This window comes from Capra hircus, chromosome 18 (genome assembly GCF_001704415.2).
Source record: "Capra hircus breed San Clemente chromosome 18, ASM170441v1, whole genome shotgun sequence".
In the NCBI taxonomy this organism is placed as follows: domain Eukaryota; kingdom Metazoa; phylum Chordata; class Mammalia; order Artiodactyla; family Bovidae; genus Capra; species Capra hircus.
The window spans coordinates 3,812,734-3,837,970 of record NC_030825.1 but is presented as its reverse complement, the minus strand read 5'-3'; the positions used below and the strand labels follow the sequence as shown (position 1 = coordinate 3,837,970).

Sequence of the window (25,237 nt, the reverse complement as noted above, 5' to 3'; positions counted from 1 at the left end):
GTTTAGGATTGCAATACCTACTTTTGGGTATTCCTAATGCTTTTTATTGTTTCCTCTGTGATTTGTTTTATTTTTACTAGTTGAGACTCTCTTAACTGAGAAGATTTTCTACATAGTGAAATGGACAGACGTTAGTGTACAGTTGGGTAAATTTTGACTAATGTAGACCCCATGTAACCGTCAGTCGCATCAAGATGATGAGCCCCTCCATCATCTCAGAAAGTTCCCAAGTCCTGCCTTACTGTCAAACGTGCCCCAGCCCTATAGCATGGTCAACATTCTGTTTTTTGTTTTGTTTTTCAGAAGGAAAAACTATGATTATCCCATGATTTTGTTTTAGGAAATTAATTTTGTATTGGTATGTAGGTGATTTTACAGCGTTGTGTTCGTTTCTGTGGTGGTCAGCATTGTGATTTCTCCCATCATGGCAAGGTTTCACCTGTTTTTGAACTTGAGGCAAGCAGAAGCATATTATAGTGTATACTCTTTGGGGTCTGACTTCATTCAGCAAATTGATTTTGAGATTCTCACCCGCAGGGTATGTATCAATAGTTCTGTCTTCGCTGCTGTGCTGAGCAGTCCACTTCTGACTCTGAGTTTATGTATGTCCTGCTCTCTTGCTGATGGATGTCTGTCTCTAGTCCTTGTGTGCGGAGGGCTTTTAATACTGGAACATACTAGTGTTGGAGGTGGTATAATAACCTATTTCAGTATTTTATAAAACCTGATATCCGGGGCTGTGTGCCTTGAGGCATGCCCAGAGGTGTCTGTGTTCCCTAAATGCCGAGTTGCCCAAAGTACCGTGATTGTTCGAGTGGTGTGACGCATGCCTTCTTGTCCACAGCCCTCCCCAGGTATCTGGGGCTTGAATCCCCTCTTCCCAGGTCCTGTACCTGCCAGAGCTCCTGGTGGGGAGAGGCTTCTAGGAGGAGATGGAGCTCTCCCGGGAGCGGCCCCTGTCTCTCCGCCCTCCCTGGTCTGGACGGATTCCTGGGCTCCCCACTTTGTCTCTGGCTGCCCGCCAAGGTTCCCTGCCAGGCAGGCAGTCCACGGTCCGAGGACACCTGACGCCTCAGGAAGCTGCAGTGGGGGAGGCTGGCCTGAGAGCCTCTCCCGCCCCGCGTGCTGCACTTCACACCCAGGCAGTTGTTGGCATGCTTGTGCTATTTTTCAAAAACCTTGACTTACTTTTTTCTGTATAATGAGCCTGAGCAAAAGAGTCACACGCTGCTCAAATGCCACCTCCTCAGCGAGGACCCCTAGCATCTGTATAAAGAAGCCCCTCTCTGTGTCGTTCTCCCCCAGACATTCCGTGTCTCTCCGCTTGCCCCCCGCACCCACCCTGGAGTGGACGTTCCCCGAGGATGAGGACTTGTTTTCTGGCAGTGGTGTCCCAGCGGGGAGCGGGTGCTGGAGGACGTGTCCTGATAGACCCCGTGACGGCCACACCCCAGTCCCCGGGCTGAGGGAAGACCTTGCCCACCTCTCTGCGGTGGCTGGGGGCCTGGGGGCACCTGGGCTTTGCAGAGAGGTTTTTGCTGCAGAACCGTTCAGGGGATGCGGAAACAGGGCTGGGAGGGCGGGGGGGCTTACTAGAGGGGACTTGTGCACGAAGTGTGGGTGCCTGGTGGGGCAGGGCTGGTGTGTAAGGCAGAGGCATGAGTGTGCCTGCAGCATCCTGGCCAGTCCCAGAGGCTCTGAGAGACGCAGTGACCACGGAGGGCCCCACACTGGGTGGAATCAGAGCTCCTGGCCTACAGGCCAACCTGGAGAGGACTGGTGGGCCCGGGGTGCATGGAGCCCCCTGCAGGCTGGAGCAGGTGCGGGCGGGTCCACCGTGGCTGTGCTGTCTCTGCTTTCGCGCCGGCCTGGGCTCCCGAAGTCCTCTCCTGTGACCCCACTGGCCCCCTGACCCCCGCTGATGTCGGGGCCACACCGCTGCCCCTTGGGGGCCGCGGTGGGTGTCGGCACCTGTCCTCTGGCAGAAGCAGGTGGGGGTGGCAGATGGCATGTGCCGTCGCCCCTCCCCTTGCCCTCACGCTGGGGCCGGTTGCCATGGGAGAGGCAGGCAGATGGCGGGCTGGGGCTGCTGACCACACCCTGGCCCTGCCGCCCAGGCTGCCCGCCAGAGCTCAGCCGCCCAGCTTTCTCTCCGAGGACAGGGGCTCATCCCCGGCTCTCCTTTCCCCTACCCCCACCCCCCCCAGGCAGTGTTGAGGGGCCGCTGCGGGGGTGAGGACCCGGGGACTGGGGTCCCGGTCCCAGCAGCGGGGCAAGGACCGGGGAATGAGGGTCCCGGTGCCAGCGGTGGGGGGCAAGGACCTCGGGACGGGGGTCCCAGTGTCAGCGGGGGGGGGGGGGGGCGGGGTGAGGACCTGGGGACGGGGGTCCCAGTGCCAGCGGGGGGCAGGCCTCTCTGTGCACACGGAAGTGCGGGAGCTGGTTGTTGGTTCTCTGAGTCACACTGGGAGGGGGTACAGAAGAGAAGGGGGCACTCAGGCTACTGGGGTGCGCACCCAGGGCTGGAGTAGAGAGCCCCTGGGAAGCGCCCCAGCTGTGTGATCAGAGCCCCTCTCTGAAGCCAGCACCTCCCTGCAGGTGTCTCTGTGCCTGCTTAATTTTCAAATTAGAAAATCAATTAAAAAATTAGGAGACTGTGCTGCCCTTGAAAGAGCCTGAGAGCTGGGGAGGGAGCTGCTGGAAGGTGGGGGCGCAGGGTCGGCAGGGGTCCAGGCCGTGCACCCCCCAGCCCTCCCTCAGCCCCCACCCCTCTGCCCTGGTCCCACCCTTGCACCCAGGCCCCTGGGGGCTGACCCGGGGCCCTGTGAGGGGACTGGAGCCCACCCCACAGCTGGTCACCACCATCATGACGCAGGGACGCCCGTGGTTTCTCCACTGGAGGCAAGACTTCATGGCTCCGGCCCCGGGCCTGCTCTGTCTGAGGTCCCCTGGGTGCTCTTCTGTGGGATCACGCCCTGGTAGCTGGTTCGCACTTTGTGGCTCTGTCACTTCCTGGAGGTGTGACGGGGCACGGCCCTGCCCCTGTCCGAGCCTCTGGGTGGGGATGGTTCTGTCGTGGCCCCGGGAGGGCGGTGTGTGTGGCGGTGGCCGTGTGACAGCGGTTCTTGGTGCAGCCGGGCCCACACAGGGTCCTGCCCGCTCACCCGCAGGGCTGGCTCCGGCTCACAGGCTGCCGTGGAGCCTGCGGGTGTGCGTGGCCAGCCCAGGGCCGAGCATCCACCGCAGCCTTCCAGAGGCATCGTTTCTTCCTGTCCCTACGGCTGGCAGCCCTCACCTCCGGCCTCAGGAAATCCTTTCCTGCTGTTGCGCCCAGAGCCGGCTGGCCCCCTTCAGTGCTGCTGGAAAAGCCCAGGCTAAGGAGAAGGCGGCCGTCTGAGCCACTCGGAGCTAGCCATTTCAGTCCACGCTTCACCTGGCATCAGCATTTTCTTGTATGATTTTAGCCTTTGAAAATGGCCATCTTAATAGCTGCACAGGATTCCACTGAGAGGTTCTGGTGGCCCAACCAGCCCGCTATAGCTGGACACTTAACGTTATGCCCCTCTTTGTTTGCTGTTATAAATGCTGCCACAGACATTGTTGGGGCTAAAGCAAGAACTGTTCTTTGTGCTGTGGGTCTGACGTGGAGAATAAGACCCCCTAAAGCCCAGAGAGCAAGTGCCAGGTCTCCTCACTCAGGGCCTAGGATCACCAGCAGCGCCTGCCCCAGCGGGCCCATGATGGACGCACGGGAACCAGCGGCCTGGGGTGCAGGCCACCATCGGCCCTGCACAGAGAGCTGCTCCCCCAGGGCCTGGGGGGACACCCCAGCTGTGAGCTCGCCTGCAGCCTGGCAGAGGGGCAGGCCACTGGGGTGACTGTGGTGCTCTGGGAGGAGCCCGCGCTCTGCCAGCTTCTTCCGGCCCGTCCATCCAGCAGGGTCCTCTCCTTCCCGGCCACGCGGTGCGCTCACCCTGCGGGGCTGGCCTTCGTGTGAGAGGGGCGCTCCTAGGCCTGTTCTGAGGTCACTTGTGTGAGGATGGTGCTTGGGTTTCACATACTTGTCCTTTGGGGCCTCTGAGTGCGGCAGGGTCCTTGACTTCCCTGGGCACCCGTGTTCCGCGACCTCTTTTCTGTCCTGCAGGTCCTGAAGGTGCTGCAGGGGGTTCAGCGTGGGCTGCGCTATAGCAGCCCCGCCGGCCCTCCCTTCCAGGACTGCACTCTGGAGGGGGGCAGGGGGGGCAGGGGAAACTGGGTCTCAGCCTCTTCATCTGGAAAATGGGGCGAATTGGGAAGCCTGTTGTACAAGATCACTGTGGGCACGAGATGAGCACGTGATCATGGAGGCCTTAGCCCAGTGCTGGCCTGAGCGCTGTCCTGGGGGCTGCGTCCCTTGGCCGTTGGCCTGGGAGGGTCTGCTCCCCCACAGACCCCCGGAGCTGCCCAATGGGCACCCCTCCCCCAGTTCCCCAAGGCAGGCCTGGGAGGGGGCACTCTGCTACCCCTTCAACCCCTCCCCTTCCAGCTCACTGGGGCACAGATCCCGGGCCTGGATTCCAAAGCGGAAATGCCATTCTAGGAGGCACAGTCTTGGGGGGAGTGGGGAGTTTAAGTGGAAAAGGAGCAAATTTTTGAAATGCCTGGGCCAGAGCTGGGTTCTCCTCCCCCGCCTGCCTGCCCACGTGAGCAGCCCCGCCCCCGTTTGGCTTTAATCCGGCCTTCGGAGGAAGGGTCTCTGGTCTTTTCCCTCCAGGCTGCTTCCTCGCTCTCCCAAGGCCGGCCTGACAGGGCTGTCCCTGCCCACCTCTGTGGAGACCTACTGACTAGCTGTGGAGCCTGGTCCCCATCCGAGTGGAGACCCCGGGGAAAACCTAAGGACCCCCTCCACTCAGCATGGACAGATATTCACTCACGACCGGCTGTTCCGATGTTTCCTTGGAAGCGGAGGTGCCAGGCTGAGGGCAGGGCAGGCCCACGGCTTCCTTTCTAACTTTGGGGCGCAGCCTTGGGAACAAGCAGGAGGGGACACCCTTAACATTCCCCTGAGAGCTGGCTCTTCTGTGGGGAATGGAGCTGCTTTGAAGAGTACAGGGGGGCCAGTCCTAAGGCGGGCATAGGGTGGCAGCTTGTCCTGTTCCTTCTTGAGGACTCTAGGTCCCCCTGTGTGCAAACCTTGCTGCTCTTCACCCACACACTATGCTGAGAGTTTCGTCCAGTGGTTCCCCAAGCAGTTTTGGGGGAAGTGCAGATGTCCAGATTCCTCCCACTCCCAGTTTTTCTGGAGGAGGGGACCTAGGAATCTGTTTCTGAACAAGCTTTCCAAAGGATCTATGACCAGCCAGACGTGGGGCATCCTAGCCCAGCTCCTTCCTTTTATAGGTTAGGGAGAGCCTGCCCATGGTAGCACACCTGGAGAGGGGCTGTGTCAGCCTGGGTGTCAGTGGACGGTCACCTTTGGGTCTTCCTCGGGCTTGTACGTATTTTATAGGCCACGCCCGAGGGTTCTCTACAGGATATGCCCCGCTGCTTCGCTGGCATTCCGAGCTGCCTGATGGTGTCTGCACACTCAGCAGGTGGCTCGAGAAGGCAGCCTGTGGGAGAACCCCAAATGTGAGGCGCGGGAGCGTCCAGGTCTGGAGCTGGCTCCTTCCTAGATCTCCCTGCGTGCACCCTGGACCACCTTCAGGGACGGTCACAGCTTGTCTGCTGGGGAGGGGAAGTTCAAAACCATGGTGCCCTCCAGTCAGCTTCCCTGTAGTGCTTCTCCCTCCCGGTCATTCCCATCAGCATCCCTCCCAGCTCCTGCTGCTGAAACAGGGGAGTTGTTAGGCCAGAGGAGTCAGCCCTGGACAGGGCTGACTGAGGGGTCTGAGTGGGGGCAGAGGTCCTGGGGCAGCACTAGGGAAGCTGGATTCAGTTCGGAGAAGGGGTAAATGGACAAGCTTCTTGTCCCCGGTGCGCTGGGGCCTCCTGCACACTGTGGCTTCTAGAACACGATGCGCTCAGGGCCTCCACTCCCCGCGTTACCCACGGAGACAGCTGCCGTCCCCGGATTCCCTGCCTTCCCCGGCGTCCTTGCCGTGTCTTCACATTCTGGGGCTCTTGACACCACAGGCCTGACCAGAGTCGGTGCGGTGGTGGTCGGAATCTTAGTTTTCTGCCAGCTGGGACATACTCCTCCGGGTGCAGATCTGAGTCGGACTTGTTGGATGGACGCGTGTGAAATGACCCTCGCTGGCAGGCGGGGAAGGCGGGCGCCTCCGGGGCTGCCACGGCCGCAGAGCAGGAGGGCAATCCCGGCAGTCTTCCCGGAAGAGGAAGGCCACGGCCTTCGAGGAGGTGCGCGCTCGCCCTCGGTGGAGGGCAGGGACAGGCCTTCGGAGCGCCGGGCAGGCGGGTTCCCGGAGCCCCGCGCAGTCCCGGCACTGGGGGCGGGGGGTGGGGCGGGCCCTGCTCGGCGCCCCGCCCCCGGCCCGGCGGGTCATTTGCATGGGGGCCCGAGTGGCCAATGGGTGCGCGCGGCCGGGCACGACGGAGCGGGGCGCGGCGGCGGGCGGGGCGAGGAGGGCCGGCCCTGGGCGGCGGCAGTGGCCGGGTAGGCGCTGAGGCGGCCGCACCGGGGCCCGGGAGCCGCGCGGCTTCGGGGCGCGCGGGACCCCGCGAGCGCGCGGCGCGAGCGGTTCGCTGTGCGCCCCCGGGGGGAGCCCAGGCCCACCGGACACCATGAACTACCTGGTGAGCTCGGCCGGGGCGGGGTCCGCGCACCCGGGGCCGTCGGCCGAGGCCCCCCGGCCCTGCCCGCGCCCGGGCGGACCCGGCGGGCCCGGGCGGGGAGGGGTTAAGTGAGCGGCATTTCCTGCCGGACCCGTGGGTCCTGGGAACGGCCGCCGCGGGGGCGTGGGGCCGGGGTCCTGGGAAGCCCCTCTGCCCGGCCCGGGCTCGCGAAGGCCAGGGCTGTGGGGCGCCGCAGGCCCCACGCGCCCGCGGGCTGCTGGAAGGACCGGGTTCGGGCGCCGCGGGCCGCAGGGAAGTTCCTGGATCCGGGAAAGTAGCTGGCCGGAGGCCCGCTCCCGCCTGCCGGCCGCGCCTGCCCGGTGACCTTGGGCCTGAGAGCCGGGTCTCCGAGCCCCCCTCCTCCATCGCCTGGAACAGCGACCCGGGGCCCCTTGGGCCGTGAATTTCCAGGAGGCGGGGTGGTGCTCCGTGTGTTTTGGGGGGACGGTTGCCCCTGCCCCAGGCTAGGGATCGAGGGCGCCGGGAGCAAGTGCGTGGTCTTCGGAGAAGTTAATAATTAACCTCGGTCGCCAGCGTTGGACTCCGGGATCCGGGGCGGGCTCCAGTTATGGCCTTCGTTCTCCCAGCGTTGTGGGAGCTGGACGGTGGACAGGCCAGTCCAACCCCACGCGGCGGTCCCATCCCGGTCCCTCGTCTGCGCTGGTGGAGCCTGCGAGCCGGGAGGGGCGCGGCCGCCGCTCGCGTGGCCGAAGCCTGGGCTTAGGTGCCCGGGTTGCTGCTGCGCTCAGCAGAGCCCCGGGTGGTGGTGACGGTTTCGGAGAAACTGAGGTTTGTCGAAGCCTGGGGGAGGTAGGGGAGCGTGAGAGGTTAGAGTCCGGGGAGATGTTGGGGTCTCCCATCTCTAGCTGGTCTTGAGAACAGGGAGCTTGTTTTCTCCCCAGCCTTAAGACTCTCAGCTGGGAGGTCCTGTCCGGGTTTGCTCTGCCGGTTTCAGCCAGGCCCTGAGGTGTTCCTCATCTCCCCCCACCCATGACCGTTTCCTTTCCAGGGTGGGGAGCTGATGCTGGCGTGGAGGCACGTCAGGGCTAACAGGCCTGGAAAAGCAGGAGAGGGGCCTGAGTGCAGGTGGAGCCTGATGGGAAGGGAGTCTGGGAGGAGCTGTTGGCAAGCCCTTCTGGCACTGGCACCTGCCACCCACTTGACCTCAGCAAGGGGAGAGTCCAGTGGGTGCAGGGTGGAGGCAGGCTAGGGCAGTCTCCAACTCTGCCAGGACGGTCAGCCTCAGCTCCAGAGAGCTGCACACTTGCGCTGCGGGCTGGCCTCGTCCGCCCAGGCTTGGGCAGGAACTGAAGCGAGGGCAGTGCCCTGGGCGTCCTGCCCGAGTGAGAGGGGCCGCTGCTCCCTCCAGGTGCAGGTGGGGGCACTGAGGCCAGAGAGGGACGTTACCGTTCTCAGAGCTGACCCAGGGCGTAGTCTCCTGGTGTGGCCCAGCTCGTCCATGTGCTCCCCTCACTCTGGGACTGGGGGGACTGCCAGCTCCGTGGGGTCTCTCACTGGCTCCCACACTGTGCCTTAGTGGCCCCCACCTGGCCTCCGTCATTCTTTTAGGGGTCCCAGCGCCCGTTTTCTCTCAGCCTGGAGAGCTCTCCTCCGTCCCCCAGGAGCCCACAGCTGGCTGGGGCAGCTAGAACCAGCCAGCAGGTGGAAGGGGGTGGGGACAGTGCTTGGTGGGCGCTGGGTCATTCTCCGGGAAGACACTGTCCAAGTTCCTCCTCTCTGGGCCCTGAAGGCCCCGAGTACGGAGCTCCAGGGTGGTCTCCCTCCAGGGGGCGGGCGGGAGAGCCCCTGACTTGACCTGCTCCCATCTCTGCCTGGGGAGAGGGACGAAGTACTGGCTGGCCTGGAACGGGCTCAGGGTGGAGTGGCTGGGCCCCGTCTCAGACCCCTTTTCCAGCACGCACCCTAGACGTCAGGGCCCAGGACCTTTTCTGAGCTGGAGAACTGTGCTCTTTGTGCCAGTGTGTCTCCCTCCTCCTGCTGAAGCAGGTGGTGATGCTTTAAGGGCTGCTGAGGGTTACCATTTAGGACTGGAGAGGGGGCTCTGAACGCCGAGGTGGGGAAACCAAGGCGTTGTAAGGAACAACGCCTCTGCCACCCCACCTGGGCTGTGCCTCTGTCTCTGCCCCTCCAGTGGCAAACCTGGGGGTGGCCGTGGTGGCTTCCCAGGGCCTGATGCTGTCCGTGAACTCAAGGTCGGCCTGTGCTGGTCTCTGCCAAGAAGCCAAATCCTGAGACTGAACAGGCCAGTCTGTCCCAGCGAGTCTGGGGTCTGAGTCAGTTCCCTGGGCGGGTGGCAGTGGTGCGGGGCTCAGGGCGCGAGGACCACTCCCAGCTGTCAGCAGGTAGGTGGGCTCTGGGACAGTGGGCTCTGCTCTAGTCCCTCCCCAGGGGCTCCTCAGTGCCCGGGGCCAGGCCCGCCTCTCCCCACCATCTGGTGTGCTGGAGGCTGCAGGCCATGTTTGCGGCTCGAGGACCCTCTCTGCCCAGCCGCCAGGGTCTGTGCCTGGGACACCCTGCCCATGGCCTGCTTCCCGCCCAGGACCTGAATGCGGAGGCTTTTGCTCTTGCCACTGTTAACCAAGGCCAGGTCAGGGCACCTGCTGGTCTCAGGGAACTGCTGGCCATGACTCCCCACAGCTGGGTTTCCAGTCTGTGTCTGTGGACTTGTTCTGGCTGCTGGGGTCAGGGCCTGGGGCTGAAGACCCACACCCAGCCCCTGCTCTGCGTCTGGGGCTCGGGCGCTGCCCAGTAGGCAGGGAAGGGGGCATGCCTCCCTTGTTCCCCGAGGGTGGCTCTGGCGCAGGGTCTCACCCATGCTTCTCACGCTGAGCACTGAAGACCTGAGCCCAGTCCCTGAACTCTCAGCTGTCCTGGGTGACACCAAGGCCAGCTGTTCCGGAGTTCCATCCGAGATGAGGGTGTGGGGACCCCTGGAAAGGTGAGGGGCTGCCCTCCTGAACCCCCCAGCCCGGAGCAGAGCGGGGGCTTGTCAGGGCCCTGGGCATGGGGCAGCTCTCCTGGGGGCGTCCCAGGGCACGAGTGAGCTGTGGGTGTGGGCTGCGGCGGGGGCACACACACGTTTTGGCTGTATCCGCTGGCCGCAGGGTCTCCTTGGGACAAGCAAACAGAATACCCCAGAAATAAACTTGGCCCACATTTGAGACGGCCATGTATGAAGAGAACCAGTGTTTGCCGAGTGAGTGCCATGTGTGGGGCTCTGTGCTCGGGGCCTGGGTGTGTGTCAGGCAGGGATGGGGGGGTGAGCAAGGCCTGTGAACTTTACGCCCCGGATTTTGTGGACCTGACCAGTGCCCTGGGGCCTCCTGGCTGCACTTTGCCACACAGCTCAGGGCCCCTCTGCCACGTCCTGCCCGCGACGCTGGCAGATCAGGTAACGGTTGCGCACCTCAGTCTCCCTGTCTGTAGGATGGGCTTAGTCTTGGTGTCTCGGGGTGAAGGAGATACTGAGTGTGAAGAAGAGCTGTGTCGTCAGATTGTCACTGAGCCTGTCAGTCTCTCAGCCGCCAGGTAGCACCACCCCCAAGTCTGGGTTTGGGGACACCTAGAGCACACCCAAGACTCCCCGGGGCAGCAGGTGGAGGGCACACCCATCCGACGGGCACCAATCTCCCAGGCGCGTGCCCAGTGGCGACTGTGGCCCAGCTGCTCCGCGCCCTGGGCCCGTGGGTCTGGCACACACAACGAGGGCCATTCTCACCCCAGGCCAGCCTGCGGGACAGCCTCTCAGCTCCCCATGCAACAACCAGGCTGTTGTCCTGGGTGTGCTGATGGCAGGCCGTTGACCAGGGAGTATTGCTTCAGGCTGGGGGTGCCCCTCTGTCCCCTCTCTCTAGGGTGAGGCCGTGTCAGGGGGCTGACCTGGCTTCCTCGGGTGGCTCCCAGGGAGGCCAGGGCACCGCCCCCTCCTGCGCCCGGCAGGTCGGCAGCCCCAGGTTCAGCCCTGCTTGTGCGGGGGTCCCCTGCTAAGAGGGCAGGACCCCCTCCCCCCTGCCGTCCTGGATGCCCAGGTTGGGGGACATGAAGTGGGCAGTGATGAGGGGTGTCGATTGGCACCTCAAGGAGGGTGCACCAGGTGGTGGGTGCCCAGGAGAGAACGTGGTAATTTTCTGGGGGGTGGTGACACCCGAGTGGCATCCTGAAGGAGTAGGATTTAGCGAGGGGCTCCCCAGGTCAGGAGTGAGGGGCCAGAGGTGGCGGATGCCATCCCCGTGGTGCCTGGATGCGGGTGGGCCCCTGTGCTGTGCCCTCCTGGGGGCCCGGCTGTGCCCCCTGGGGCTCATGAAGCCTGGCAGTGATGGAGGCTGGCGGGCCAGGTGCTGTGCCCTCCTGGGACCCTGGCTGTGTACCCTTGGGGCTCGTGAGGCCTGGCGGTGACAGAGGCTGGCGGGCCAGGTGCTGTGCCCTCCTGGGGGCCTGGCTGTGCACCCTTGGGGCTCGTGAGGCCTGGCGGTGACAGAGGCTGGCGGGCCAGGTGCTATGCCCTCCCGGGGGCCTGGCTGTGCTCCCCTGGGGCTTGTGAGGCTGGTGGGCTGGGTGCTGTGCCCTCCTGGATGCCCGGCTGTGCACCCCTGGGGCTCATGAGGCCCAGCGGTGATGGAGGCTGGCGGGCCGGGTGCTGGGTGGACGGGCCCCTCTTCAGCCTGGAGCAAGGACCCAGGCTTGGGCACACGTCCAGTGCAGGAGTGCTCCGGAGTGGTGGGTCTTGCCTGTTCTCCCACAGCGTGCCATGCTGGACACGCTTGCGGGCCCTCCTGCGTCCTCTTGAGGCGGCCTGCCAGTCCAGGCCGTGACCCTTGTGCCCCGCCCGCCCGCCCCACATCACGGCCATGCCCCGTGTGCCCTCTGTGCACACGCCCTTCCCGCATGGTTTCCTGGCGCCTGGTTTTTGCCCTTCGTGAGTCACCTGAGATGTCCCTCTTAGGGAGGCCCTCAGCCCGGCCTCTGTGAGGTGGCCCTGTCACGGTAGTTTTGCGTCCCACTCTTCGCCCTGTCCTGGCAAACCGTGGTATGTTTTCTTGGTTGAGCTAGGCTTGCACCGCCTTGCTGAGGCTGGCCCAACACCTGGCCAGGCGAGCCTCCCATTAAACAGAGCAGCGTCCTGGGAAACCAGGCTCACCCTCTGAACGCAAGGGGTCTGGGTGCTCAGAGAGGCCGCGGGGCCTGCTTGGGGTCCCCAGCAGTGGGCGGAGGGCAGACCCAGGTGGGTCTTGGTGCTGCTGCTCAGACCGGAGAGGGGGGGCATGACGAGCAGCTGGAGCGGCTGGGAGGCCCCGGGGTGGTGCCCGGCCAGCTGGCGCGCGGCAGTGCCCGGACTGTGGCAAGTCCGCCCCTAGGGCTCGGGGTGGAGCGGGGGGGCACCAGCTGACGCAGGCTGAGGCGCTCCCAGTACCAGGCGCCTGCTGCTGTGTGCCCACCCAGGAGGCGCTGCGCAGCCCAGCTCAGTCGCCTGCGGGATAGGGCCCAACTGCTCCACGCGCTCACACCGCCTGTGACTGGGCCTTCCTGGGTGCAGCAGCCCAGTAGCTCCCTGGGTGCCCTCCTGGCCCGGGGGAGACTCTCACCCCGTCCCCCTTTCCTGCTGGCCCTGGCCCTGGGTGGAGCTCTCCAGCACCTGAGGCTAGCACTGCCTGAAGCCCCTCTGCTGGCCCTCCACCCCCGGCGGCCCTCCTCCAGGTCGGGGGCGTCTGTGAGGCATGCCCCTGTCTGCATCCAACCCCTTTGGCTGGAGGGGTTTTCCTGTGACTCACTCTGCTGGCACTTCCTGTGGTCACGGGCAGGGGCTGAGGGGACCCATCCGAGTAGCTCCATGTTCTGGGGTCACTCGCTGAGGGAAGGTGGGCTGGGCGCCCCGCCCCCCCCGCCCCCCCTCCCCCTCCCCCCGATGGAATCAGAGTGTGCTCTGGCGGACTGCAGACCATATTTGGGAAACTTGCTCTTCCTGCAGGCAGCTGGGGCTGGGATCCCGGGATCAGCGAGCTGTGGGGCTCCTCCCAGGCCTCTGCCCTCTGACCCACCTCAGCCTGGGCCATCCCATCCTGCTATGGAGCCCAGGAGGTTGTCAAGACATATGGGTTTTCAGCTCCCAAACCAAAAAATGCTTATTAAATACAAGTTGCAAGTTTCTGAAAAACAGAAGGAAAAAGCATCCTCTCATCGTCTCCAACATTACCCTCTCCCCATTTTTCAAGTTCAAGTGACTTTTTATTGAGGACTCACATATGCCTCTCGTGTTCATAATTGGCCTGGTCTAACAAGCTGCGGACGGTGCCATGTGGGGCCTGAGCCCCAGTGCTTCCCTCGGTGCAGGTGGGCCTCCGCTCCACGCCTGGGCTGACCTCCTTGGACCGTGTCCCCGTGGCTCCCAGCTTCCTGGCCTCCGGCTCTGCAGGGTTGCACTCTCTGCCGACACTCTGAGCCTGGAGTCTGAGCGTGCGGTCCTGGTGCTGCCTGCCCAGCCGGCTGCCTTCACACCGTGTCCACCCCCCAGTCCCCAGCGTGCCAGGGCTTGGAGGGGCTCTTTCTGGCCCCTGAGGCCAACATGGAGGTGGGGGAGACCCCTTCTCTCTTCTCTGCCTGCTGATGAATCCAAGGGACAAGATGCAGGCCCCAGTGGACGCGGGTGGTCCCGCCCCGGATCCCACTGCTGAGGCAGGTCCAGAGTAGGCTCTGATTCTTCAGGCCCCAGGAGATGCAGAGGAGGGGCTGGCGCCCAGCCGGCCTGGCACAATCCTGGTCTCAGGCCTGGCCTTCCTCCTGGCGAGGCCTGGGCCTCTGCTGCGCCCCACCGAGCTCTCCGCCACCCCGGAGGCTGCAGCGGCCCCCGCCCTCTCAGCAGGAGCCAGCTTTGCTCCTGCCCGCTGCCTCCCCCTGCCCGCTGCCTCGCCCCTGCCCGCTGCCTCCCTCATGCCTGCTGCCTCGCCCCTGCCCGCTGCCACCCTCATGCCTGCAGCCTCTCCCCTGCCTGCTGCCTCCCTCATGCCCACTGCCTCGCCCCTGCCCACGGCCTCACCTCTCCCCGCTGCCTTGCCCCTGCCCACGGCCTTGCCCCTGCCCGCTGCCTCCCTCCTGCCCACTGCCTCCCTCATGCCCACTGCCTCACCCCTGCCTGCTGCCTCCCTCATGCCCACTGCCTCACCCCTGCCTGCTGCCTCCCTCATGCCCACTACCTCGCCCCTGCCCACTGCCTCCCTCCTGCCCGCTGCCTCCCTCCTGCCCGCTGCCTCGCCCCTGCCCGCTGCCTCTACCCTGCCTGCTGTCTCCCCACTGCCTGCTGCCTCGCCCCTGCCCGCTGCCTCCCTCCTGCCCACTGCCTCCCTCCTGCCCACTGCCTCACCCCTGCCTGCTGCCTCACCCCTGCCACCTGCCTCCCTCATGCCCGCTGCCTCTACCCTGCCCGCTGCCTCCCTCCTGCCAGCTGCCTTGCGCCTGCCCGCTGCCTCCCTCATGCCTGCTGCCTCTACTCTGCCCGCTGCCTCGCCCCTGCCTGCTGTCTCCCCTCTGCCCGCTGCCTCCCCCTTGCCTGCTGCCTCCCCCTGCCCGCTGCCTTGCCCCTGCCCACTGCCTCCCCCTTGCCTGCTGCCTCCCCCTGCCTCACCCCTGCCTGCTGCCTCCCCCTGCCTCACCCCTGCCCGTTGCCTCCCCCTGCCCGCTGCCTCGCCCCTGCCTGCTGCCTTCCTCCTGCCTGCTGCGGCTGGTCTGGCCGTGGCCCTCCTGCCGGGCCCCTGGGGCACCCTGGGCCCTCACCCTGTGCACGCAGCGGGGCTGAGGACTGAAACCAGGCCCTCTTTCTGGTTCTCTGTCTCCAGGGAGGTTCTGGGCCTGTCGGCACGCTGTCTGCCAGGACTGGGGTCCTGTGTGACCCCAAGGCCTGCACAGGCCGCTGGGCCTTGGGGCCTCTGCGTGGAGCGTTTTCCCTGCTCCGGGGGCGCTGACTCACAGAGAACAGAGGAGCGCCCCAAGTCAGCGGTTCTGGGGCGGCTGTGAGACCTAAGGGGAATTGCTGGAGTAAAGAGCGGGGCTGGGGGGACAGTGCTGCCCTTCTGCGGCCTTCCTCAGCCTTACGGGATGCCTTCCCGTTTTGCTGTATTTTCCCCATTCATTCCTGATGCCTGGCGCATTCCTGTCCCTCCTCCGGAGGCACCTGTGCGAATGTAACGTGTCTGGAATCTGTCCTTGGACAAGTGTCTGTGAAAAACGCGTAGAGTGTTCTGTAGGTGCCTGTGACCCCTGCATAGAGTGTTCCGGGCCCTAGAGCGCCTGTGCAGCCGCAACTCGGGAGGGCATGGCTGGCGTTCCTCGCCGGGCCCCGGGCCCTGCCGGAGCTCAGAGCAGAGTCAAGAGCGTGTCCCGCTTCGCTGGCTGGAGCCCTGGGCGTCCTTTGGCTGTCTTGGCCAGTCTGCCCTCCCTTTCAGAGAACTCTTTGCGCTTTGTGGGTTTTCTGTTGGTGTTCTGGCCTTCTCGCTGCTGATGTGCCGGAGCCCCTCCAGACTCCAGGTTTGATCTGCTTGTCACTGGTGGCCTGCCACCCTGTCAGCTTTCTGTGATTCACCCATCCAGCTGAAACCGGTCACGTCAGTGAGCTTGACTCCCTCTTCGCTCCTGTTGTTGTTACCTTAGATTTGGTGCTTTTGTGGTCCTTTTTCCTGGGGTTTTGTTTTATAATTTTTTCAGCTCAAAGTCCCAGAGATAGTCTCCACAGTGTTTTCTCTGTCACCTCTAAGCTCGTACTTTTCACAGGTGGGTCTTTGTAACGTGAGGCAAGTGTCCAAATGGACCGTTTTTCCCGCGGTGCGTGAGCATGTGGGTTGTGGTCCCGCCCTCGCCGTCGCTGCGGGGTTCCCAGTCGTGGTCCCGAGTCGTGACCTGTCCTCGTGGCAGGAACGCAGTGCCTCTTTGCCTTCCATTTTCAGAACCAACTTGCCTATTTGCCAACCTCTACTTCTCCGTTTAATTCTAGAAAGATTCTTTGTCTTTGATTGACTTCTTCCCTCCCCCCAAAAATTCTGCTGGCATTTTTATTGCAGTTGTAACATTTTAAGTAAGCTTGGCCCAGTTGGTGCGCTTTCTTCCTCTGAGGTCTCCTGGAGTCTGTGCTTGCTTAACTCTTAGATAACTTGCAGCTTTTGTTATCTGCTGATGTCTTTCCCGTGTGGTTGGCTCTTCGTGCTTGTTGGGCTCTTTACACAGATGGCGTGTGCTCTGCAGACGATGACTGTTTTGCCCCTGTGTGTTGTCTGGTCTCTCCCTCCTGGCTGATTGCACCGGCGGGGCAGCAGGCAGAGTGCATCCTGTTCTCTCTGCAGGACGTGGTGGCCATTACTGTCATGATCGCTGCCTTCCCCAGCCTTGGGTCTAGCCAGTAGCATGACTCCGGGAGTATTTGGTTGTTGTTTTTTTTTTTTCAGTAGCTTGGGTGCCATCCTGGAGTGTGGGTGGAGGCTGCGGTCACGAGGGTTTTGAGGCACTCTGCAGGCGTGTTTGAAGAAGCGCCAGCATCAGCGGGGCTGTTCTGCCAGGGGCGGTGGGCACAGAAGCGCGGGGATCCCGCCAAACCCTGTGTAGTTCGTGCCTCGGTGCCAGAGCCATGTGCCTCCCCAGTCCCGGAGGAGATGGGAGCCGGGCGGGCCGTGGGCCCCCAGTGCCGCCTCTGCCCTCACTCCCCATGTCCTCTCCCCAGAACGTGTTGGCCAAAGCCCTCTACGACAACGTCGCCGAGTCCCCGGACGAGCTCTCCTTCCGCAAGGGCGACATCATGACGGTGCTGGAGCGGGACACACAGGGCCTGGGCGGCTGGTGGCTCTGCTCGCTCCATGGCCGGCAAGGCATCGTGCCCGGGAACCGCCTCAAGATCTTGGTGGGCATGCACGACAAGAAGCCTGCTGTGCCGGGTCCGCCCCAGCCTAGCCTCCTGGCCCCCGCAGCCCCGTACACGCCCATGGTGCCAGCCGCCTTCCCGCCTCAGCCGGACAGCGTCTACCTGGTGCCCACCCCCAGCAAGACTCAGCAAGGCCTCTACCAGGCTCCCGGGCCCAGCCCCCAGTTCCAGTCCCCGCCAGCCAAGCAGACCTCCGCCTTCTCCAAGCAGATGCCTCATCACCCATTCCCCAGCCCAGCCCCCGACCTCTACCAGGTGCCCCCGGGGCCAGGCAGCCCCGCCCAGGACGTCTACCAGGTGCCGCCCTCCATGGACGCACGGCACTGGGAGGGGACGAAGCCATCAGCCAAGGTAAGGCCTCCTGGGAGATCAGGCGGCCCTTCCGGGGGGTCTCGCCCAGGCCTAATTGCTGGACGCAGCAGGGCCCAGCCAGTGATCTTTGGGACCACGGGGGTTACTGTAGCAGCTCCATGTTTGGTCTGGGGCCACGGTGGGAGGTAAGTGCCAAGTGTTCACCTGTCTGCTGGTGTCAGGGTGAGCTGCCCAGGAGGAGACATGGAGCTGGTCTTGGGCCGTGAGGTGTCCTTCAGCTGACAAGCCCCAGTGGGAGGGTGTCCCCGGCAGAGGACACAGCTTGTCTAAGACTGGCGTGGCAGTTGGAGCTGGCCCAGGAGGCCTGAGAGTAGGCCAGGACCCTGGGAGCCTGGTACCCTCCTGAGGACAGAGGGTTTGGGGTGGGAGTGACCTGCCCAATCGTGTCCGGGTAAAGCCATTCTGTGCAGAGGGGAGGGCACAGGGAGCCCAGGAAAGGGGAGTGGAGGCGCTTGCCGGGGGTAATTGGAGCACGGAGCGCGAGGCCAGAGTGGCCAGGATCCCAGAGGGACGCACTGGCTGGCGGTGATGCTTCTCTGCCCAGTAGCACAGTGGGGGTGAGCGGTGTGGGGCTGGGGGGCACCTCCGAGACTGTCGGAGTCCGCGGCTGCCCCATCTTGCTGCTCTGCCACCTCGCCTGGGGCCCATAGGCCAAGACGGGGCCTGGGGGAGGCCCGCCAGCGAGTGCTGGGGTGCCCAGGGGCCCCTCGGTGGTGAGCTCGTCCTCCAGGCACCCGACCATCTCCCGGGCCATGGCAGCGAGCTGCAGAAGCCACAGGGTGACCTGCCCGTGACTCCTGGACTGAGGGGCGGACACTGCCTGCTAGACCGTATGGTCGCCCTGAGAGGGCCTCTCGCTGTTGCCCACGGGAGGCAGGAACCCAGCACCCTAGCGGCACCCCAACCTGCCCACGCGCCCCTCACCCCCGGGCCGTCTGCCGTGGAAGGAGTGGGACTGGAGTGCATGTCTTGCCCAGAGCCGCCCGTCTGAGGACACTCTCCTCAGGGCCTCTGTGCTCTGCCGGCCCAGGGCTGAGATGCCAGCTGGGCAGCAGTCCAGCGTGTATGTTGCCCTGGACCTGCCACGGGCAGAGCTTGGCAGCCGGGAGGCCTGGGCGGAGGCCCCTTGTCTCTGCCTGCTCCTTCCGCCGCCTGGCTGGACAGGCTGGGGGCTGGGCTGGGGCGGCCCAGACAGGGACTGCTGCATGGTGGCTTGGGGTGGGGGTGAGGGGGCGGTAACTGGCTGGTGAGCCTGGGGACATGCCAGAGTCACCCACGCACACCCACACAGCTCCATTCCACACACTCCCCGGGCAGGCACCCTCCCCGCCTGCCCCCTCCTTTCCAAGCCTCTGCAGGCAGGCCTGTCCTGGCACAGCTTTGAAGTCAGACACGGTAGAAGCCCCCACCCCGGAGGCGCAGCGAGGCCCCACTGCGGGCTGTGGGCGTTTAGCTGTGGGTCCTGTTTCCCTCCCATGCACTCGGCTTGCTCATAGACTGCTCTCTGGGTTCCCCCCAGCTGGCGAGCTCCCCCCACGTGCCCACTGAGGGGGTTGCCCAGAGCCGGTGTCCCCCAGGGCCCCTGGGCTGGGGGCCCAGGAACCTCACCGACCCCTGAGAAGCCTCGCTGCTCCTGGCCTGGGCAGCCTCGATTGCATCTGCTTTTACTTCATAGTCATGAAAGCTGTGCTTGCTTGTCACAGGCAGGTGCGTAATGTATGAGAAGGCCTGGAGAGGAGCTTCCCCAATCGAGACGGGCTCACTGGGGGATTTCGCCATATTTTGTCTAGTGAACTACTCATCTTTCACAGATTGGTACAGACTTTCGCCTTTGAGGTTATAAATCTGGCATTAGATAGCAGAAGCATTTTCTTGGGTCCCTAAGCGTGATTACAACTGCCCCCAGTTTTGCTTGTCGCCCTCTCTTTGGGGGACAGGCTCCAAGGGGCTTCTGATGGCAAGTGTCTCTGTAACAAACTACAAGACTGTAAACATCCTGCAGTGTTCATCTGTGCCCACATTTCAGGCTGTGCTTTCAGAAGCCTGGGAAACTGAGGCCCCTGGTTCTAGGGCTGGAGGTTGGCTGGACTGAGGGGGACTCTGCATGCAGAGTGTCGGTAGGGCCTTGGGTCCAGGGAAACAGAAGGTGAGTGATGAGGTGGGCGCCCAGGAACAGCGACCTGCCTGCAGCCTGGAGCAGGGCGGCCTGCATGGCTCGGGGCAGGTCAGGGCCACCTCGGGAGTCAGCATCCTTTGGGGCTGGGGCATGGCTTAGGGAGCCGAGGCCCCGGAGGAGGAGGCCAGTCTTGGGCCTCCTCTGGGTCAGAGCTGCAGTCTTGGGCCTCTGGGTCAGAGCTGCAGACACAGCTCAGCCTCGCTCCTCAGGAGGGGGGACCCATGTCAGGTCTGGGCCTCTGTCCTTCGACACCCCAGAACAGAAAGCTGAGGCTCTTAGGTAGGGCTGGGGCCGGAGGTGCCAGACAGGCTGGCCTGGGTCACGTGGGGTGACGCCCATTGCCCAGAACAAGCCCATTGCAAGCTGCCCAGCAGTGGTCGGCTGGGACAGAAGACAGCAGGGCGCTTGCCGGGTCCCGGGGTCTTGGGAGCCTTCAGCCTCCCTCTGTCTCCTAACGGCGCCCTGCGGCACCTGCCTGGTCCGTGGTGTGGATGTGTGTCTGGCCATGGCTGTTGGGTGTGTTTTCTTGGCCTCTGCGTGTCTGTCTCCTGCGCCTTGAGATGTGTGCGTGAGGGAGCGTGTGGGCCGTGTGCTGGGCATTGTGTCTCCTACGCCCGGGGCGCCAGGTCTGCTGATGGGGCCTCAGGTGTGGAGCTGGCAGCCTGTGATTAGGGGCTCCTCTCTGGGGCGTGGGTCTCTCTGACGAGCCCCCCACCCCCACCCCACCGTGGCCGCCTGCTCTGCCCTCTAACAGAGACATCTGTCAGCCAGCATGGCTGCTCCTCGTCCCTGACTCAGCTACAGGCCCAGTCGGGCCCCCGCCCCTGGCCCTCCCATCAGCGCTGGCGGAGGCGGTGCTGGTGGGCGCGGAGAAGCCGGGGCGCACCCCTGGTCCCGCGGTCCCCTTGGGCCTCGCCTCGGGGCCCCGCCGACCCGCCATGTCCCGCCAGCCGCCCCCCCCGCCCCCGGCCTGCTGCTGGCCGGGTCCAGCGTCTGAAAATAGCCCGGGAGGAGACTCAAGTCTGGGGCTGGAGGAGAGGGACAGGCTTGGGAAGGGCTGCCCGCTCCGCCGCAGACGCGCCGGGGGCGGGGACACCGCGGGTGAGCCCCGCCCGGCCGCGCCTCCGACCAGCAAGGGGGCGCCCAGCGCGCAGGCTGCGTAGCGGGCGCGGGGTTCTGGGCGCGCAGAGCTCTGGGGATGCAAGCACGGGGCGCAGGGTTTTGAGGGCGCAGGGCTCTTGGGCATGAGCGCTGGGGCAGGCCTGCCTCCGCCCCGCAGTTCCCAGGGACGTGTGTGGGGAGCGCCTGAGTCACCGCGTCCCAGACCTCCGTTTGATTAGGGGTCAGAAGGGCGTTTTGTCAAGAGGGGTGAGCTGGGAGCCGTGCAGATCCGGGGCCCACTAGTCCCGCAGGGCCGGTGCCCCACAGGGGGAGGCTGCCTGCCAGCTGGCCCAGGGAAGAGCACCGGGAGGGGAGACCTCCCGGCCGAGGCCCTGTCCTTTTGGGTGCGTGGAGGGTGGTCTCTGCAGCCCCGGGGGTGTGGTGCTGTGGGAGCAGGGCTCCTGGTTCCGGTCTCCATCCTTCCTCACACCCACACACAACTTGCCAGAACAGCCTCTGTCCTGCTGTTTGCAGTAGAACTGGCTCTGGGTGCTGGGAGTTCTCAGTGGCCCCTTCCCAGGAATCCCCCAGGGGTGTGGAGGACAAGGAGGGCAGGGAGGCCCCAGGCCCTGACCCCCAGGATCCCCTGCAGGCCCCCTCCTCCTCCCGCCTGGCACCACCCCCCCCTCATCGTCTGGAGCCAGAAAGTGGCTGCCGGGCCCTCTGGTGGGGACAGCCCTGTGGGCAGGCCGCCCTGTGGACAGCGCTGCTGTGAGGCGCCATCGGCAGGGGCACCCCGGGCAGGGGCGGCCCCCTCCTCAGCCCACGTGTAGGCGCCTCTGGAGCCTTGTGAGTCACTGGGCTGTGGACTCCTCTCCTGTGTCCTGCCACACCAGATGGCTGTCAGCCAACAGTGGGGTCCTTGTAGTCCTCGCGCGCTGCTTCATTGACGGGAAGGCGAGGACTACGACAGACGTGCACACCCTCTGCTCTGGGGGCCCTTCGCCTGTGTTCTGCTCACGTCAGGCAGTGGCATCTCCCTGAGGGGGTCGTGGAGGCTGGTCTCCAGGGCTGGAGGTGACGGGTGGCTGTCTGCCCGCAGGTGGTAGTGCCCACCCGTGTGGGGCAGGGCTACGTGTTCGAGGCCCCCCCTCCCGAGCAGGACGAGTACGACATCCCGCGCCACCTGCTGGCCCCCGGGCCCCAGGACATCTACGACGTGCCCCCCGTGCGTGGGCTGCTGCCTGGCCAGTGCAGCCAGGAGGTGGGTGTCCGGGCTGGTGGCGGGGTCCTGTCCTCCCCCTGCCTGGGGCACTGTGCTGTCCAGGCCTGGCCGGGGAGGCCCTGGGGTGCAGCTTGGGGTCCGCCTCCCTGCCCTCAGGTGGCCCTGGCCCCTGCATTACTGCACCTCTCCTGCCCTCAGGTATACGACACACCCCCCATGGCCGTCAAGGGTCCCAATGGCCGGGACCCCTCGCTGGATGTGTACGACGTGCCCCCCAGTGTGGAGAAGGGCCTGCTGCCGGCCAGCCACCACGCGGTGAGCGCGGAGGGGATGCTGCAGCTGCACAGGGTGCTGGGTGTGACTGTGTGCGCCCTGCGGCGGGGGCCTGCAGAGCAGGGGCTCCAGAGACCTGCCTCCAGGACCTCTGTGACGGGGGTGGAAACCAGCCGCCCCTCCGAGCCTCGGCTTCCTCATCAGGGAAGGGGGTCCTTCCTCTGCAGGGCGTTCTCCAGGAGGTTCTTGAGAGGGTCACATGGGATGGCAGGGGGACCACAGCATGCACCGTCCAAACCGGGATTCTTCTCAGAGTGCGAGGAGGAGGATAAATAATTAGAAGAGGCCTCGGGCATGAACCAGGACTGTCCTGGGCAAACCAGGGCATCAGCACCCTGAGTACAGCACGCAGGTGGCTCAGCCACCTATTAATATCTGCCGTAAAGAACCTGCCTGCCGATACAGGAGACGTAAGAGGTGCAGGTTGGATACCTGGGTCAGGAAGATCCCCTGGAGGAGGGCATGGCAACCCACTTGAGTATTCTTGCCTGGAGAATCCCAGGGACAGAGGAGCCTAGAGGGCTACAGTCCATGGGGTCACAAAGAGTCGGATACGACCGACAGACAAAGAGTAGAGATAGAGTAGAAAATACCCCCGTGGTGGTGGTACTGAAGGTGGGGGTGGTAGTGGTGTGATAGCTGACCTCTCCCTGAGTGTTTGCAGTTATACAGAGAATTAAATCGTGTAGTCCTCACAATAAACCCGTGAGGGCGTTCTCTCCTAGGCCAGCGTACAGGCACAGAGAGGTGCACCCAGCGCCTGAGGTCACACAGCTAGTAAGCGGTGGGGCCGGGATTTTGAGCTCTGGTCTGGCCCCAGAGTCGAGCTCTGAAGCATAACCTGCAGGAAGAATTGCGGCGCTCGAGCGCCGGGCTGTGTGCGCGCGCAGATGCCTGGGTCCACCCGTAGGTCCGGGGTGGGGAGGGGGGCAGGGGGGGCAGGTGGACGGGCAGCTGTGACCGCTTCTCGGCCCCCAGGTGTACGATGTCCCTCCCTCGGTGAGCAAGGACGTGCCCGACGGCCCCCTGCTGCGTGAGGAGACCTACGACGTGCCCCCCGCCTTCGCCAAGGCCAAGCCTTTCGACCCAACCCGCCACCCGCTGGTCCTAGCCGCACCCCCTCCGGACTCCCCACCGGCCGAGGAGGTGTACGATGTGCCGCCCCCGGCCCCCGACCTCTACGACGTGCCCCCGGGCTTGCGGCGGCCAGGCCCCGGCGCCCTGTACGACGTGCCCCGGGAGCGGCTCCTGCCCCCTGAGGCGGCCAGCAGCGGCGCGGCAGACGCCGGCGTGTACTCGGTGCCTCCTGCGGCCGAGCGGGAGGCCCCAGCCGATGCCAAGCGCCTGTCGGCCTCGAGCACCGGCAGCACCCGCAGCAGCCAGTCGGCCTCCTCCCTGGAGGCGGCGGTGCCGGGCCGTGAGCCCCTGGAGCTGGAGGTGGCCGTGGAGGCCCTGACCCGCCTGCAGCAGGGTGTGAGTGCCACCGTGGCCCACCTCTTGGACCTGGCAGGCAGCGCAGGCGGGTGTGGGGGCCGGCGCGGGCCCCCCGAGCCTCAGGAGCCTCCAGCTGTGGACCTGCGGGCCGCCGTGGCCGCCGTCCACGCAGCCGTCCATGAGCTGCTGGAGTTTGCCCGCAGCGCGGTGGGCAACGCCACGCACACCTCCGACCGCACACTGCACGCCAAGCTGAGCCGGCAGCTGCAGAAGATGGAGGATGTGTACCAGACGCTGGTGGCCCACGGCCAGGCCCTCGACAGCGGCCGGGGAGGCCTGGGGGCCACCCCCGAAGAGCTGGACCGCCTGGTGGCCTGCTCGCGGGCGGTGCCTGAGGACGCCAAGCAGCTGGCCTCCTTCCTGCATGGCAACGCCTCGCTGCTCTTCAGACGGACCAAGGCCTCTGTCCCAGGGCCGGAGGGGGGTGGCCCCCTGCACCCCACCCCCGCCGACAAGGCCAGCAGCATCCAGTCCCGGCCCCTGCCCTCGCCCCCCAAGTTCGCCTCCCAGGACTCTCCTGACGGGCAGTACGAGAGCGGCGAGGGGGGCTGGATGGAGGACTATGACTACGTGCACCTGCAGGTGGGTGCGCCCGGCCTGGGGAGGGCCCTGACCCCCAGCAGGCTTTCACGGCCAGGGGCAGGCATGGGGCCCGGCAAGGTCTTGGTGAGCCCCTGGGCCCTCCTCTTTTTCCAGGCCAGCCGGGCCCCTGGAGTCCCACCCTCCCTGTCTCAGGCCCTTGGACCCATGTGGCCGCACCATCAGGGGTCCTGCAGCGCCCCCCAGAGATGGCTGCCGGTCACCTGCAAGGGCAGGGCTTGTCTGGCGCCTGCGCCTTGTCCTATTTGGGGAGGTGAATCCTGAAGTGCAAGCAAAAGCAAAGATCCTAGCAGGAGAGGGAGAACAGTGAAGTGACGGACAGTGGGCCTGGCTGGGCCTTTGAATGGAGGCCCGGGTGCTGGCCGAGTGGGCGTCCCAGGGACAGCGGTCAGGGGTGGGTGGGCAGACCCTGTACCCCAGGGGGCGGCCTGGACGTGATTCCCGCCGTGGGGGCAGGGCGGGGCGGCGGAGCCTGACCGCGTGGTTGGGCGCCCGCCCAGTCCTCACCCCAAGCCGGCGCGTGGCCGCGTGGCGGGTACCGGTCTGAGGGCTGGAGCTGAAGGAGGCCCAAGGCCCTGCTGCCGAGCCCCGAGCCCCGCCCTCACTACGCTCGTGGCCGCAGCGCCCCCGGTGGCCGCTGGCCTCGCTGCACCCCCTGGCCTGGGCGCTGTGGCTCAGCTCCATCCTGTGTCTCCCCTGCAGGGGAAGGAAGAGTTCGAGAAGACCCAGAAGGAGCTGCTGGAAAAGGGCAGCATCACGCGGCAGGGAAAGGGCCAGCTGGAGCTGCAGCAGGTGAGGGCGCCCAGGCTCGCAGCCTCTCCTGGCACTGTCGTCTTGAGAGTCTGTTTTGCTAGCTGACCCTCCGGGGCTCCCCAGACCCTCCCCGCTCTGCTCTCCCGCAAAGCTGTCCCCATGTGTTAGCAAGATTTGTGTAGGTTATTGTCAGTCATCGTGGCAGGTATCTTAGCACACGCAGAGAAGTGTGAAAGCAAAAAAGAAGCCACTCACCCTCAGGGGCAGTCGCCATGCTCTGGGGCAGGTTTCCATCCCTGCTCCGGCCTTGGAAGGGTCCGCCATCCGTGGCTTGAGATGTGAATGAAAACAGTTACATCTGCTTTCATCTCAGGACGTTTCTGTGGCATTAAATATTGACCATAAATTGTTTTTAAAGTTAACCTACATCAGTTATAGTTGAATGTTTACTTTGTACCCAGTTTTTCTTACTGTGAAAAACACTGCTGTGTTT

The 25,237-nt window shown here is 64.8% G+C and overlaps 1 protein-coding gene across 4 annotated transcripts in view; it reads left to right on the top strand.

Annotated features, from left to right (window-relative positions):
- The window catches only part of BCAR1 (BCAR1, Cas family scaffolding protein), a 33,400-nt gene that overhangs the window by 5,180 nt on the left and 2,983 nt on the right, over positions 1–25,237 (top strand). For 2 of the 4 annotated variants that reach the window (XM_018061718.1, XM_018061719.1), the window contains exons 2-6: positions 16,493–17,041; positions 21,442–21,603; positions 21,763–21,879; positions 22,876–23,973; positions 24,694–24,783. In XM_018061718.1, coding sequence (XP_017917207.1) covers positions 16,493–17,041; positions 21,442–21,603; positions 21,763–21,879; positions 22,876–23,973; positions 24,694–24,783 — 2,016 coding nt within the window. Of the gene's footprint in view, positions 1–6,583; positions 6,736–14,499; positions 17,042–21,441; positions 21,604–21,762; positions 21,880–22,875; positions 23,974–24,693; positions 24,784–25,237 lie in introns of those variants that run through there. The other 2 variants (XM_018061717.1, XM_018061715.1) reach the window with 2 other exon arrangements.